The sequence below is a fragment of the Molossus molossus genome, unplaced genomic scaffold (genome assembly GCF_014108415.1).
Source record: "Molossus molossus isolate mMolMol1 unplaced genomic scaffold, mMolMol1.p scaffold_m16_p_17, whole genome shotgun sequence".
Taxonomy (NCBI): domain Eukaryota; kingdom Metazoa; phylum Chordata; class Mammalia; order Chiroptera; family Molossidae; genus Molossus; species Molossus molossus.
Window position 1 is genome coordinate 28,878,973 of NW_023425352.1, and position 17,229 is coordinate 28,896,201.

Here is a 17,229-nt window from a genome sequence, read left to right on the forward strand (position 1 = left end):
TCTGGATGCTACTCTTTGTAGCTGTCTTTCTCCCTCTTACAAGTCCTCCCATGGGGCAGTGTCTCTGTCTGCAGAAGGCCACCGAGATCCCTGGGGGGTCCAGAGTAGATGCAGCCCCGCATGAGAGGACTTAGGCCAATTCTGCTATGGGAGTTGGGGTGACAGGCTCTCATCCTCTGGTTTTGGGCCCTCCATTCCTCTTCATACCACTAGAGGGCTAGGACCCCAAAGGTCATCGAGTGCCAGGGGAAGGGGTACAAGGGGGCTGCTCAACATGCAAATGAAGGCCAAGGCTGGAGGGGCAGCAGATGGCTTCTTGGCTTACACGGTCCATCCTGATGGTCTGAGAGTTTGACCCAACTCCTAGAACAACAAGCAGACTTCATCCAGTTCGTGTACAAATTCTGGTAGATTAGTAGCTCTGCATTAAGAGGGACTATGAGGCCTGTGTCTAGGCTCAGAGGGAGAGCCACTCATCCTGGTCTCTATCCGTCTTGAGCTCAGTGTTCTTTATGTGGCTGAAGAATTCTTAAAATTTCTCTACAGGTTAAGGTAGCTTGTTCAGTGGCACCAAGATCTCTCAGGTCATTCGTAGGGTGGATCTCAATGTTGAATATGAGAAGTAATCAAAAGGCAAATCACCAACATGGACTTCTGTGTATTTAGGTGTGTATGTAGATACACCCAGGCAGGTGCAGTACACTTACTTGTTGGAGAAGCTGCTTTGCCTTGGTGCTTCCATTGATAGGGAAAACAGTAAAGGGCTCTGGACCTGGGACTCCATGCACAGTGACTCTGTGAGTCTGCAAACATTTTCTTTCTTCTGGATTAAACATCTGTCAAAGAAGATCACATGGTTTCGCATTCATTCTCATTCTCATTCTCATGCAGTTTATGGGCTGTGCTCAACACAGAAGTGCTGGTTCTTTGAAGTGCATACAGGGACTTGTAAATACAAAAGCAGAGCGTTCTTTACAACCCGACCCATCTTTTTGTGGTTGAAGAAGCAATGACACATCTTCTTTAACAGTCTAGTGAGGATATTTAGCAGCACAACACCAAAACATTAATATATTTCACAAAGCAGTACCTCTTTCCATCATAATTATGGGACTGATGTCATCTGAAATGTATGGTAGTTCTGAACTGACCTTCAACAGTGTCTATTGAGTTCCATCTCTCTTGAGGGCACTGGACTAAAATTTTAGATGGGAGGATAGTAAATAAAATATTCTGGCAAGTACAGCACTTTGCTGAGTTCTGTGAGTCATTCTAGCAGATTACTGAACCTGACAAGGGGCTTGCAACCAGCATGTGAAATGTGGGCACTCTTGCAGGGCTGAGCCCTTACTTAACTTGTAGGATTGGATGCTGACTCCAGGCAGATAGTGTTGGAACTGAACTGAAAGGTCGATGGCCAGCTGGTGCCAGAGAGTTGGAGAAGTAACACTGGAAAAGTCACGACACATTTGGTGTCAGAAGTAGTGTAAGGAAAACGGTTCTTTCATGTGTGGAATCTTCAGCTCTGATAGTGTTGAGCAGACCAACCCAGAATCACGCAGTAAGCCCTGCCCTGCCTTTCTGAGAGCATCTGATTCTTGCTCTTAGGTGCCTGGAAGCCCTGCCTCTGGTTCCCAGTCCTCTGCACAAGACAGGCAATACCTCCCTCCACTTTGGCCCAAGTGCTGTTCTCAGCCTTGGCCACACATGGCAGGGAAAAGGAGGAGAACCTAGGAAAACGAGGTCAGAGACAGAGAGCGAAGAAACTGACGAGGTGAGGGAAGGAGGATTCGAGATGGGAGCCCGACTGTGTGGCAGTGGCCGTGGTGGCGGTCAAGCCAGCACCACTGTGAACACAGAAGGTGCCTTTCCAGGGGTGGTTAGGACTGTGTTAAGTGTAACAGTGATCAGACTATTACACATGTAAACAGGTCATTGATGAACATCCTTTACATTAATTTTTAAAGAGCAAGCACAATGGAATGGACCCGTTTATTAAAGTGGTGTTTCTTGCTTAAGCCAACAACAGTAGGCCTTGGACTACTGGAGTAAGCACAGGTCCTAGGTTCTTGAACTTAAATGGGCAAGAACCTTACCTGGGAACTTGTTAAGATGCTGATTCTGCAATGGTGGCACCTTTTTTTTTTTTTTTCAGTGTTCTTCTCCCATTCCCATGAGTGCAGATTTATATCTCTCCAATCGCAGAGGTGCACCAGCTGCCCACCCCGGCCCTGCTCACCTGACATCTGCCCCTGGACCACTGAAGCAGCAGAGGATTTTCCTAGTCTAACCTAAAATTTCTAGAAGCACGGAATGCTTCCTCTCAGGTTTGCTTAACCAGCCTCTTCCCACTTGCTATTTTGGCTCACAGTGAGGGCATGGGCTTTGGCACTGGATGAACTTGTGTTTATAGATGTGTGACCTCAGAGGCACTTAGCTCTTACCTTCCTCATCTGTGAAATGGAGATGATACTCATAATAGCTCTTTCATAAAAAAGTTATTGAGAGGATTAGGTGAATTCACATATATGTAATGTGCTTGGAAAGTGCCAAGTGTCAGCCATTATTATTTCCATAGCTACCTAATTATCACTTTCCTGTATCACACGCAAGCCTATCTCCAGCATAGCAATCCCTGCAAAAACGCTGAGTGAAATGGAGCTTAATTACCAAAGAGGCTGGCACAGAACTGCCAGAGGAATTTTCTTCCATCCTTCTGCTGTTTATGAATAAACTGGAGATTTCCAAGACTTCGTTGTGGAGGTTTCGCAGCTGAAGATGTCGATATCCTGGAATAAATGGAGAAGCCTGTTAGCCACGCACCACAGAGCTCTCCCAAGAAATGGTCAGTAGAGGCCCTGGCCAGGTCGCTCAGCTGGTTAGAACACTGTCCTGATACGCCAAGGTTGCAGGTTCCATCCCTGGTCAGGGCACAGTAAGAATGAACCAATGAGTGCATAGATAAGTGGAGCAACAAATCTCTCCCCCTCTCTCTGCCTCTTTCTCTCTCCCTTCCTCTCTAAAATCAATCAATAAAAGAAATGGTAGGTAGAAATAAGGCCTCGTGATGAGCAGGGTGACAAGCAATGCCTTGTCACTGGGAGAGTGCAGCCTCTGGGGACCGTTTTGGGCCACCTAGTGGCAATTACTTAGTCTAGGTACTGTTTCTAACTTAAACTCAAACAGGATATAGTAGGAAAACCTGATCACTTTGATATCTACAGTCACTGTTTTACAAATGTTCCATCTTAGCCCAGCTGGTGTGGCTCAGTGCCTGAGCATCAACTCATGCACCATGAAGTAGCCAGTTTGATTCCTGGTTAGGGCACATGCCCAAGTTGTGGGCTAAATCCCCGGGGGGGGGGGGCAATCAATGTTCTCTCTCATCGATGTTTCTATCTCTCTCTCTCTCTCCCTCTCTCTAAAAATCAATAAAGAAAAAAAAATATATAAATGTTCCATCTTAGCCCTGGCTGGTTTTGCTCAGTGGTTAGAGCGTCAGCCTGTGGTCCAGAGAGTCCCAGGTTCGGTTCCCGCTAAGAGCATGTACCTTGGTTGCAGTTTGTCCCCGGCCCTGGTTGGGGTCATGTGGGTGGCAACCAGTCGATGTGTCTCTCTCTCTCCCTCTCCATCTGAGGATGAATGCAAAAAGGTCCTCGGGTGAGGATAAAAATAACTAACTAACTAACTAACTAACTAAATAAATAAATAAAATAAATGTTCCATCTTAGAATAGCTTTAGTGATAATAATAATTTCAGCAATAGGGACTTCATTAAATGCTATAGTGTGAATGCCTGTGCAAGTATAAAACAAAATACTATTCAGTCAGTAAAAGTGATAATGTAGATGTATAATTATTAACACAAAAAGTTGCTCACTACATATATTAGTAAGTGAAAACCAGTAAGTTGCAAAACACTAAGATGAGTAGGAAAGTCTATTTATTAAAAATATGTACTATATACTAATGTGTATATATGTGGGCAGAGAAATGAAGCCTGCAAAAGATTATACCAATTACACCAAAAGTGATTATTTTGGAAAGACAAAAAAGTGGATTTATAAAAGACTGTGTTTTAAATCAATTTTTTTGGGAAAGAAAGGAAGGCGGGGAGGAGGAGATGGATTTGTTGATCCATTTATTTATGTATTCATTGGTTGATTCTTGTATGTGCCCTGATCGGGGATTGAACCTGCAACCTTGGTGTATAGGGACGATGCTCTAACTGAACAAGCCGGTCAGGGCTAAAAGATTGTTTTTGCTTTTCACACTTTCACATAATTTTTCACATAATAACTGTCATGGCTGAATTGTGTCCTCCTTGAATTTGTATGTTGAAGCTCTAACTCCCAGTAACCTTGGAATGTGGAGATGGAGTCTTTAGAGAGGTAATGAAGTTAAAATGGGTTGGGGGTGGGGGGCTATCCAGCAGCCCCGGCCTCTGCTCAGGGTTCGCCATTCTCCCTGCTCTGCCCCCAGCAAGCCCTCTGGCTTCTGACACAGAACTTCCACTGGGCACTGACTCCAGCCTCGGCCCACCAAGCCGCCATCACCCCGACCCTCCCTCCTCTTGGTTTCCTCTCCTCACTTCAACCTCAGCTTCAAAAGTGCCAGGGGTGCTGTGGGTGCTCTTCGGGAAGGGGTGTGAGGGAATGAAGGCCGGCCAGCACGGCTCCGGCATCAGTAGCAGTGTGTGTGTGGGGACACTTCCTCAGGCATGTTGTGAATACCTCGAATTTTAGGATAAAGAAAAAGAAAAACCTGTTATGAGATGTGCTTAAACAGCGTGCAGATTTGTATTATTGCTTCCTGTCTCTCATTTTAACTTTTTAATATGAAAATGTCAAACATACACAACAGTTGAAGAGTCTAGTGAGCTCCGGGGCATCCGTCCCGTAGCTGCAGTAATTATGAGCATTATGACAATGTCGCTCTACCTCGCTTTAGAGCCTTGAGTGGGATGATTCTCTGAGCAGTGACCGCGGAGCTGTTGTTTTCCACAACCGCAAAACGAAGAAATATGAGGTCTTCAAAGTGAACCCGGAAGAAAAACTGCTCGTTCCACATGGGGTTGAGAGTGTTTCGATGGATGGGCTTCGTGCGGAAATGGCAGCTGTCCAGCGGCATGCCCAGGACGTCGACCTCAATGCACGGGCTTCCCGCGCTGTTACTCGGGCACACGTTTTGACCAGAGACAATCTGAGGGAGGAAACAAGGATCAAGGTCACTGAAGGTGAAAAAGAAACAACGGCAACCTCACCACAAAGAATGTTCTGGAACGGGCAAGGTAAATGATTCATAAATCTGGTTAAAAATAAAAAAGTAAGTAATTGTAATCAGGCAATCCCAGGACTGGAATGGGGAGGGGGGGGGGTTATTTTGAAAACAGCATTCACCTGTCACCTTTTAATTGTCAAAATGTTCAAGTATTTTCAAAACCAGGCAATTCAGATGAAATTAAGTTTTGCAAGAAGGCAAAAGGAAAGGAGACCTTAGGCAATCACAAATTTGTTACGGACATTCTGTTCGAGATGTTTTAGGTGTATATTTTATAACTTCAAAGTCTTTTTCTTGAATAGTTTAGTTCTGCAGCAAGTCACAGGGGATGTTGTTAAAAACTAATTCATAGCCTGCCGTAAACAGACGGAACTCTGCTGGAGTCTAGCAAAGATGTCAAATAGAAGAGAGGCCCTGCCCTAGTCTTAGGAACAGAGACAAGCAGTTGAGGTGGTAGGAGAATCTGAGAGTGGTTCTCTGGGGGGTTGGAGGTGTCGTGGGCAGAGGCTGCCTGGATAAGTTCTAATGTTGGACAGAAGAGAGGACCTCATCTCTCTTTCCTGTCAGCCATCCAGAGGTCTTTTCTCTGTCTACTAAGAGGGAGCGAAAGAATGGGGCAATAAAGTTGAATGATGAGCTATCAGGGGCTGTTGTTAAGGGCAGTCTGTGGTGTTTTGACATTTAGTTAATTAGGCAATAAAAGAAATAAGGAAAGGCCCAGGAATGATAAAGTTTAAACTGTAAGGAGGAAAGATATTTAATGGATTTGAATATTGATGCCTATTTGATCTTATAAGAGCCTAGTAGAGTTTAAGATGACCTGCTCTAACAAGGAACTCAGCTTTTATGGGAGAAACTCAGCATGAATATTCTGAGGGCCCTGGAATACAATCACCACCATCAGTACACAGGTGAAGCAGGGATCCCACAGCTCCACCTACTGGCCACTGGCAAGTACAGTGCTTGGTGACAGCTACTGCTTTTTTTTTTTTTTTTCAATCCTCACCTGAGGACATTTTTTTTTGCATTTATCTTCAGACAGAGCGGGAGGAAGAGAGAAGGGAAGAGAGAGAGAGAGAAACATCTATGCGAGAGAAACACATCGACTGGTTGCCATCCACACAATCCCAGCCGGGGCTGGGGACAAACTGCAACCAAGGTCCATGCCCTCAGTGGAAACTGAACTCAGGACTCTCTGGTCCGCGGGCTGACGCTCTAACCACTGAGCCAAACTGGCCAGGGCACAGCCACTGCTTTTAAGAGGTAAAGAAATCCTTTTGGGAACAAAACCTGCATGAACCAAACTGTGACATGAGAAGTTTGTAATGCCTTGAATTCAAAACCAGTTCATATTCAGGAAGGCTGAAGCACCTTGCTGTCTATCTTCTGACAAGAGGAGCCACACTTACAGTTAAAGAATAGACGGCGGGCTCCATGTTGTCCAGGTCTCTTTCCAGGGGAGAAAACTTCTGATACATGGGACAGTTCTTGTCCCACAGAACTGGGGGTTTCAAAACATAGCCACAGCCGCCGTTGGCCTCAAACATGGCAGCGTTTAAATGTAAAGGGAGATCTGCAAAACAAGGTCAAGATTGTCTGTTACTTTGATGCTTATAAATGTAAAGTTCAAAAGAACTTTGTATCAATTTTCCCTAAGCTTAAGCATGAAGAAGAGGTGACCATCCATTTAGTCCACAGACTGACTGAGTGGTTACTATATGCCAGGTTGTGTTAGGCACCAGAGATACAATGGGTACAAGACCAAAGTCCCTGTTTTCACGGAGCTCAGTCTATGGGATATGCCCAGTGTTCTCACTTCAATTCAGGTTCTGCCACTTAAAAACTCCTTTTGCAAATCAAAATTTACAACATCATTCCAAAACAAAAATTGAAATACCTCATTTTATACTGAAGTTTAGTAAGGAACAGTAATGGCATTTTCTTATCCCCAAACGCCAAACCATGCAGATAACTGTATGACCAATTCTTGCCTTTGCAAATACAAGATAAAAATCTTAATAATCTAAGAAAGACTGGGAGAATAGCCAGAAAAATATATCTTTCCATGAAATCTCAATTTCAACCCATAAATTACAATACTTCTACCTCTTTTTAATTGTACTTAAATATGAAAAAAATTATTATCACATGTGATTCACATCATGTCCATGATCCCCTCCATCGTAAACTCTGGGAGCCCTCACGACGGCTTCCAGTCTTTCGTGGCCAGATTTTATTTGGCACAGTCCTTTGATGAACGATCGGATTCCTGCACTGTTTTGAGCTGTTACACACTCAAATGCTCATGGGATGGCGCAAGTCTGTATAAAGGTTGCCCAAATGAACACAGAGTTTATGAGACACACCTGACGAATATTCCCTCCGAGAGATTCCTTCCATGTGCAGAGTGAACTTTGCTACATGGACCGACATCAAGAAAAAGTGTGGTAAGCACCACGGAACAATAAGAACTTGGCCTCCACACATCTCGTGTGTAAAATGTTCCCGTGTACGTGGGGTTGGATGGGAGTGGGTGCAGGAATTCTTGGGGTAATATTAGGCATGTGAAAGCTACTTGGGCTCAGTCTCCTTATCTGTAAACTCAGTGCAATGGACCCCATCTCTCGGGCCCGTCCAATCCTGATGTGACTGATTCATTGAGGCTGTCTTGCCTGCAGTAAGAGATTCTCTTCCCAGGCGACTCTGCGACACAGGAACACAGACCTGGGCTAGGATGGCTAAGAGAGTGAAGCACACGAGCTCATGCAGAGTTGATGAATGTGAAATGGATACATATTACTGAAAGTTATAGCAGGTCACACTTACGATGCTCTTTACTATGCACCAGTCCCCATTCTACACACTTGAAGTATATCTGTGCTTCCCAATAACCTATGAGATATTCTCATTTTTACAGATGATGAAACTGAGGCACAAGAAGTGAAAGAACCCAAGGCACACAGTTGCTAAGTGGTGGATGCTAGGGTTCAAACCCCGGCAGCCTAACCCTAATCTTAACAACCAAGCCAAGCACATCTCACAGGGGTGTCCTACGTGAGAGAATGTGCGGAGGTCCCCATCCAGCATCTGGCACACAGAAGGTCTGGATAAACGGTAGCTATTAAATTATTATTATGATGTCAACACCCATTTGGGTCTGAGGTCTGATTTCATGAGGTCTGTGTCTACCCTTGTAGCTTTCCCAAACTTTAAAGCACCTTTTCTTTACTACAATCTCATTTAGTAATCTAATAGGTAAACCAGATCCAGGTGGAGTTGCTCAGCTTGGAATAAAGGTGGGACCTCAAATCTAGCCCTCCTAAGCATGGCCCCAGAACTTCATTTGGGGCTATCGTTTTAAAACCTCTATTGTAACCTAGTGAAAGAGGGTACATGAATCCATGTCACCTGGTTACCCCCCTCTCAATCAACTCATGTGATGGCAGATCAGGCAGATCATCACCTTTACAGTCTTCTATTTATTTAAAACCCCTGTATTAAGTAGACACCATTCCTGTAATAATTATGCCTATATTTTGGGACTAGAACAGTCATTATAAAGTGTTTGACAGGCATTCAAGAAAGTGTAATAATATTAATAGAAACTTTTCTTTTGATTGGGGCCACACGTCTATATACTTGTAGGTCCTGGGACACAAGGCAGAAATTGTTCTGCCCCAGATGGAAAGAATGTTGAGGGACTGTTGCCAGCAACAACCAGGGTTTGCATACCAGGCTCAAGTCAGTGTCCAAACTCAAGAGTTGGTTTTACTGAGTGTAGACCTGGGCTATTCCTGGTTCCAGATCACTGCAGACATTCTTGGAGTTGATGGAGCCACTAGAAATCCTGGGAAGAGATGACCTTAAGTCAGTGGACACTCCTTTGGGGCATCAGGTTCCCCTGAAATTCAGGAAGTGGGAAGGCAGATGATCCATGGAACACAGGTGGAGGCTAGAGGGACACGAAAGGGTTCTCTGCTATTTGGTTGGGATGTTTCATGGAAAATCAAGCAGTCTCTAACCTAGAAATTCTTTGTAAAAATTAAAAAATAATGATTCCAATGTTGACTCTTTCTCTCTCTCTATTTGGACTGGCAATCCGCAGAAAAGTACCTATAAGAGATCTAAAAAATTAAGAATCACAGGTGCAGACTGCAGTGGGGCTGAGAGAAACAGTCTATTTCAGTTCAGTGTGCACTTATTGAGCACCTACTGTGTGCACGAGATTGATTGGGCTCTATCCCCAGTGTGCGCAAATGAAGACCATTTTTACAGATGAACACGCTGAAACTGCATGTCGCTTGTGCTTTGTCCGGCGTGGGAAATGTTTAGTCACTGCTTGCAGCACTGAATGAAGAGGTTTAATGGCAGCACTCTCTCCTGGGTTGGAAGATTATGTAGAGAAACTTAAGGATGAACCATCCACACAGCCATCTGTCTCCCCTCAGCAGGAAGCTCGAACATGTACTCCCAGCTTGATCTGGGAGAGAGGCAAAGCCTTCAGGGGTGAGTGAAGCCAAGCTGCAGCCCCAGTGTGTGCTTCGGGACTGTGGGGTGGCTCCAGGAGGGGCAATTCTATTTGGCGGTGGCTCTCTTTGCCACCAGTGGAGCCGGTATGTCTGCACCAGCATCAGCATGTCAGGACAAAGGGCACATCCAAAACCAAATGCATTCCCATTCTGCTAGTTATTTCAGTTTACTTAAAATATTTCAAGATCATAATAACCAAGGGCGCCAGCGGGCACAGGGCTACAGACAGGGTCAGAGATGGGAGCCCACAAGCCGCTCGGGACAGATTGAAAAAAATTTTTACAACTTTGAAAATATTTCATTATTATTTCCACTTGCAAGTCCAAATCCTACTGTTTTCATAACTTATCAAAAACACTTAATCATCGTTAACGTTTGTGGAATGCCTTCTCTGTGCCAGGCACTACGCTAAGTACAGTACTTCACCTGCAGCATGCTTTTAATTTCAATCAAAAGAAGCAAATATATTGAGGGGGAAGGGTATCTGCAGGGTCAGCCACAAACGGGCACTGTTGGCACCCGTACCAGGCGGCTAGCTGGTTCCGGAGTGAAAGGTGTGGTTTGACCTTGGCTGAAGACAGGGCTCTGCTGCGGTTGACGGGGCAGCTCGGTTAGTTAGGATCTGATTCAGTTCACGTGAGAGGAACGAGAAGGCTGCCTGGCTGTTCAAAGGAAAGACCGTGGCTTCTGAAGGTTCTTCGAGGAAACATTCCTCATCGACTCTTTATCTTCTGCATCTCCTCTCCTGCCCCCTTCACCAACAGGAAACAAAGTACTTCATTCCAGATTCCTTGAATTTATGACTCTAAGCATTCTGTGACCTTGAGCAAATCAGTCACTCTGTGCCTTGGTTTGCTCATCTGCAGAATGGGGATCATAAAGGTGCCCACCACTTAGGGTTGTTGCAAAGATTAAATGAGATAATAGGGGTTCAGGAAAACTCAGCACAGGACCTGGTGCACAGTGAGTGTGCAGTCACAGTAGCTTTCATCCTGGACTCCAGGCCTCCTCAGTGATTCCTGCTACGCAACTGTCACCAATAGCAGAGAAACACAAACACTACTTTCTCAGTTCACATACTTGCTTTCTCCATATTGGCTACTCCATTATTCTCCATTTCAAACTCAAAGGGGTGAGAAGAAGCTAAAATGGGTTTAACCTGCAATTTGTTTGGAGCGACAACTACTTTTTGACCGCAAAGAATAGCTTCATCTGTAACAAAAATAAATTATTAAAAGAAAAAAAAAAAAAAAAAGAAGAGCTTCTTAGCAAGACAGCTTACTAAGGGGTATTAGAAATTCCCCTCCCCGAAGAGCTTTAGAAACAAACTAGACACAGCCCTAAATAGTGTCTTGTTTAAACACACACAAGAGCAGCCTTATGTTTAAAAAGGGCTTTAAGAAGTGGGCAAGAACAAGAGACTATAATTGGGGACCCCCTTTAAGGTTCTTTTCTATTGCCTTAACTCTGAAATATCCAGGGCACAATTCAGTGTCAAGTTCACCTGCATTTTTACTCTTACTTAGGGTGTGCCCCAGTCTGGAATCTTGCCCCTTTAAAAAAAATGCTGCTTGTTGAACTAGGTTTACTGAAACACAAGATGCGAAGGAGAGAGGTGAGGAGGCACCCTCCGGGGTCAGCAGGCCCATTACCATCGGTCTGGTAGTTGAGCGCCACGAGCTGTATCCCATGCAGCCAGAACATGAGGGGGTTGGGGTTAGAGGAGTCGATGCGGGTGGCAGCCGGGTAAGTCCTCAGCAGCTGACAGGCGGTGTGCTGGATCAGTTTCTGAGAATACCTGCGACACAGACGTTTGGCGGCATTTTCATTCAGCGATGAGATATGGTAACATTTGGGAGTTCTAATGATAGCGCTGAGGGACGTGGTTGGGCTGAGGGGGGAAGAAGATTCCTCCCAGGCCTGTCGAATTCCTTCATAGGAACCTAAACACCCCAAAAGATTAGCCTCAGATTAGTGCAGAAAACTTAAAATGTTTTAGAAAGATAAACCTGAACAATATCCCAGTAAACAATTATAACCACATAACACATCAGAATAGATCTTAATAGTGTTACTTGTGAGTTAGTCTACCACCTTAAAACTAAGTGGTAGCTAATGAGTTTTAAAATGACTATAGAAACCATAAGCCTGGAAGTCCTTTGCCTGAGTACCTCATCTGCCCCGTGGATATATTTGAATAACACATGACAATATATGTAGAAGGGTATTTACTTTAGCATTTTTTTATAGCAAAAAAACCAACAACACAAAAAACCTAGGAAGTACCCAAATGTTCTGCCAGTGAGGAAGTGGTTAAATAAATGGCAGTATATGTACAATGGAATACCACAGAGACATTAAAGAGAATAAGGTAGATATATGCACAGAAAGCTATTTGAAAAGTTATAGCAATATAAAAGTTACACAAGTATGTTCAGTTATATCCCATTTGGATCATCTTAAAAAGGATCTTATTTTCCTTGAACAAAACACAATAAACTTAACAGTGTTACCTCTGGGGAATAAAACTGAGCCATTGAGAATGGAAAGGAATTTTAATAATACCCTGTATTGTTTGAGTTTTTTAACTATGAGAATTTATTACTTTTATAATAAAAAGTAATTAGTAATAAAAGGGATATATCTTCTGGAGTTATAATGGTGAAGAGAACAGTTCCAAGAACCACTAGAATGTTCCAAGGTGGTTCCAATTTTTTTCCTTTTGAGGCAAACCCTGTTAGAACATCTTCAGTGAAATGCTATTTTTTTTAGGAAGTTAAAAACGTAAATTTAAAAAATATTTATACCACACTCAGATAACATAAACATTCATGAAAATAAAATAAAATAAAAAGTTCAAGGGAAGTGCTTAGACAGTGAAATGTCGGACTTATCCAGCATGCAGAATCAAGCAAAGATATTGTAAGAAGGTGACTTTACTTTTTCCAGATGTTTTGTTAAGTGATGCCGTCTCCCCAGGGCTCATTCTGCCCGGATTGTTGCCAAAAATGGACTTCCTGCTTTTCCTTTCTTTTCCTCTGCTAGAGCCAGATGCATTTAGAGTTGACAGGCCTGTTCCCATAAAATGAAAATAAATAAGCCAAAAACTACAAGTGAGGGAATTCAACATTTTCCATCCCTGTTAATGTTTACTTTGAAGTCCTACTACTCCCTGGCAACCCAGCGCAGAGAACCGACTAGCATTTTCAGTACTGTTAATAATAGTACTAGAGGCAGTCAGAGCAAAACTTTTATCTCTGGAGGCAAGTGTGACAAGAACTGCATGATTATTATAGAATGACCACAAAACCGCGTGCGTGCGCACACACACACACACACACTTGATGGTACACCAGAAAGATTTTGAAAGACTGCATAAAAAGCAAGTGCTCCAGTCAACATTTAATTATCAGGACCTAATTATTCAATTTGGAGAGATTCAAGAATGGTTAAGAGCCCGAGTTTTAGCGTCACAGTGTCTAGGTTGAGTTCCTGCCAGTATGAGTCTTGACTTAACATCTACCTTCTCTGTTCCTCAGTTGCCTTATCTGCAAAATGGGTGTAATAATAGGAACTCAGAGGCTTAGTCTGAGGATTAAATGAGGAATAGGTTTTATGACAGTGATGTCTCATGGTTTCTCTTTCTCACTCTTGACCACTCCCAGATCCTCCTGCCTGGCACAGATTCTGGCGTGCAGCAGCAATTTCACAGATATCTGCTGAACGAAGAAATGAATGCACACCATGCAGACCTGGATCCAGTGCAGAAAGAGTGAGTTAAAGGCACCCACAAAGCCAGAGTTGCTACCAAACTGTTTCCACTGTCTACAACTGTACTATTAGATAGTAATTCCTTTAGCTGGGGCAGCATTCGGGAGGCCCTCTTTCAGATGAAAATACACCTTCCAAAAACATCATCAGAGAAGACAGGATAAAGTAGTGTTTAATAAAAGCAAAAGCATACACTTCGGGGTTTAAGTCCACTGCCTAGTGGTGTGACCTCACACGAGTTACTTAACACTCTGCGCCACTCCTCCCTCATTTGTGAAAGGGCTGTGGTCAGGGTGCAGTGAGATACTATATATATACATACTTAGTAGATTGTCTTGTTTAGAGAAAGTTCATAGCAGCCATGGGGCTTCTAAAGTTTTTTCTCTGAAGCAAGATGCACAACCTTGGACTAGTGAGTTCTCATGCTTTATCTCAAAATTTTGTGTGAATTTTGCCCTGTACACAATGATGTAAATGTCGAATTTCTCCCAAGAAAAATCGACGAAGGGCCAGTGAGGTACTGTGTTCACTGGGGGTGTGGGGTGTGGGTGTTGCACACATCCTGGCACACGTCGACATTCCCCAGGGACATGTGGGGCCTTCTGTGAACTACCTGGTCGTTCTCTCAGGGTGGGGAAAGGAAGTAAGAACACGGGCTGGGGGATCGAGAAAGGGGAGCCACCTGAGGCCAGAGAAGTAACTAAGGAAACACAGAGAACCTTCACCTGCCCTGTTGGCCCATTCACCAGTAAGAACAGCACCCACCACCATCTCCAGAGAGCCAGCTATCTGTAGATAGTGTGCTAGTCACATTATGAACTTTATTGTTATTTTTTACAACCACCCTGCACGTCAGGACTGCTCTGCCTCTTTCACAGGTAAAGAATCTGAAGTGCGGAGAAGTTAACCCACTGTCCTAGTCAAGGTCACTGAGGAGTCGAGTGCCACCACTGACGTGAGTCTGTGATCTTGGGGAGCTTACTGTACTTCTGGGGAAGGTCGTACCACGTGATCTGTGTGCTGCCTCACTGCTCTGAAGACTTTCTGGCATATGCCTCCTTGGAAGGGACTTGGGACGGTGAAGGGCAAGATGCATTGAAATGAATAATGTAGCAAAATTAAAATCAAAATGAACATTTTTATGGTATTTTCCCCCCAGAGCATCAAAACTAATCTTAATCCCAATAAATATGTAGAAGAAATTATAATAATGATGCTGGCAACACAATATCATTATTTTGAGAAAGAAAATAAATTTGGGGAAAGAAAAATGTACAAAACTTTAGTAACTAAAAATGTAAAGAATGTGTGCCATAGAAACACTTTAAAAGAACAGCATATTGCCCTGGCAGGTTTGACTCAGTGATTGGAGCGTCGGCCTGCAGACCAGAGAGTCCTGGGTTTGGTTCCCGCTAAGGGCACGTACCTCGGTTGTAGTTTGTCCCCGGTCCCAGTAGGGGTCGTGTGGGTGGCAGCCACTCGATGTGTCGCTCTCACATTGATGTTTCTCTCTCTTCCTCCCTCTCTCCCTCCCACTCTATCTGGAGATGAATGCAAAAATGTCTGAGGATAAAAAAAAAAAGAACAGCATATTGGGAATTAAAAAAATAAGCCAAATAATGCCAAACTCATCCTGTGCTTCCAGTCAGAAATGGAACCAAATGACCTTTTGACTCGTCCACAGTTTGGGAATTTGTGCTCTTTATGTACTCGGTGCTTGAGAAGAAAAGACAAAATCTATGGAACAGAGTGGGTGTTGAGTCAGCTGAATTGATAAAGAACAAGAGATGCGGGGAGTATGATTCATGCATGTGGTGGCCTTCACACTTGTCCCCGTGATGAAGGACATGCACGCCACGAGGCTCTGTTGACAGGAAGAGGATTTTCCCTCATCATAAGAACAATGTCACCAGCTGCAGGTACGAACATGTACTTATGTGAAAGGAAGTCATCATCTGTGAAACTAAACCTAAATGGCTAGGTTCCCACATGTCTTTGGCATCTTTGCTTGCTACTTACTCATTCATATCCTCCTCGGCAGAATGTGCTAGCAGCCCTGCAGCAGCAGCTGCCGAAAGATTCCGAACAGTTTATGGGAGAAAGCTTGACATTGAGAAAGTTCTGTTTATGATCTCCCACCCCCTTCTGGTGTGTAAAATGACCACTATTACCTAATTTTTAAATAGTCCACCTTTGTCTCAATTTCAGGGCAGAGTGTGAGAACTGGTGTTTGAGATAAACCTCTGAAAGCCAGGATCTGTATTCAGACCATATTAGAAAAAATGAGGGTTGGTATTTTAATTCCTTCTCCAGGCCAAGTTTATATATATACCCTGTTTGCTAACATTTAGACAGTTCCCCAATTCTAGCGGCTTTCCTGTCCTCAGACATCTTGTGCAAGGGAACCCTTTTTCTTAGTACAAGGAGGTGAATTTTTCTGACTTCATTTATTTATGGACTTTCCTGCTTGCCCTCCACCTCCTGCTGTTGCCTTTGTGGGATGCATAATTGGATGAGCTCACGGACGACACACCCTAACAAGAGAGGCAAGGTAGTGCAACAGAGACACACAGGCTTCAGAATCATAGTTCTGCCATATATTAATTGAAATAAACCTTTTTTTTTTTTAAGAGGTTTATCAGCACCGTACTTCTAGAAATGGCCAGTTGGAGTTTCTCCCACTGAAACCTCACCCTTGGTTCTATGGTGGGTACAGTCTCTCTACCCAGCTCAGGGATGGGGCATGTGACACAGACCCTAGACTGTCAGAGCACTGCCTGCCTTTGGCCACAGTGGTTCAGGGATGGGCAAAGGACCCAATGAAAAACAATGAAACTGCAGCCGAAAGTTCGGGAGGAGCTCCTACACTGAAGCTGAATCTGGAAGCATGGGTGCGAGCCTGCTGCTGCTGCCTTACACCCACAAAGGGAACAGGGCCAATAGCGGAGACAGTGAGAAATGGGGGGAGAGAGTCCTGGATCAAGCTGTACCTGAAACCTTGACAGCCCATCATTTTTCAGTACACAAGCCAATAAGTTTCCTCTTTGCTTAAGTCCGTTTCTGTTACTTTCAAACAAGAGTCTTAACTGAGTCACTCTGAATCCTAGGGCCAATTACTTTATCTCTCTTAGACTTAGTTTTATTTAAAAATGGGGAATAAATTCACTACCTCATGGAATTATTATGAAGGCAATAAGATGCTGTATGTAAAATACACAAATCCTGGTACTTAAATGCTTAATAAATTTCAGCTACTAGGTGTAATGAATATCATTATCATTATCATTAACTATTATAAGAAGACATAATATGATCTGGAAAACAAATGCTTTATTTATGGTGTTTTCCTCATGAACATCAAAGCAAATTATAATAATAATAACAAATATTTATGATATATTGTAACAATGATTTCAGCAACACAATTTAGCTATTTTAAGAGTATTTACAAGTCCCAGTAAAAGAAATGGCATATTTTATCTTTTGGCATTTTTAAATGTTTTAGATGATTTTCCCTATTCTTACCTGGAAATTTTACCGCTTGGCAATAGATGACAAGGTCGGAAAGCTCTGGTGCAATCTGTCTGCTCTCCTTTTTATTCTGAGGAAGATAAAATTCTTCTCCCAATTCCATGTCATACACCTATG

At 43.5% G+C, this 17,229-nt stretch overlaps 1 protein-coding gene across 1 annotated transcript in view; it reads right to left on the bottom strand.

Moving 5' to 3' along the window:
* PLCE1 (phospholipase C epsilon 1) overlaps positions 1-17,229 on the bottom strand; it is a 261,864-nt gene that overhangs the window by 10,542 nt on the left and 234,093 nt on the right. The window contains exons 21-27 of the mRNA XM_036265348.1: positions 17,107-17,224; positions 12,751-12,882; positions 11,463-11,753; positions 6,690-6,853; positions 4,941-5,202; positions 2,671-2,789; positions 708-836 (exon numbers count right to left, since the gene is read on the bottom strand). Of these exons, the coding sequence (XP_036121241.1) occupies positions 708-836; positions 2,671-2,789; positions 4,941-5,202; positions 6,690-6,853; positions 11,463-11,753; positions 12,751-12,882; positions 17,107-17,224 (1,215 nt within the window). The remainder of the gene's footprint in view (positions 1-707; positions 837-2,670; positions 2,790-4,940; positions 5,203-6,689; positions 6,854-11,462; positions 11,754-12,750; positions 12,883-17,106; positions 17,225-17,229) is intronic.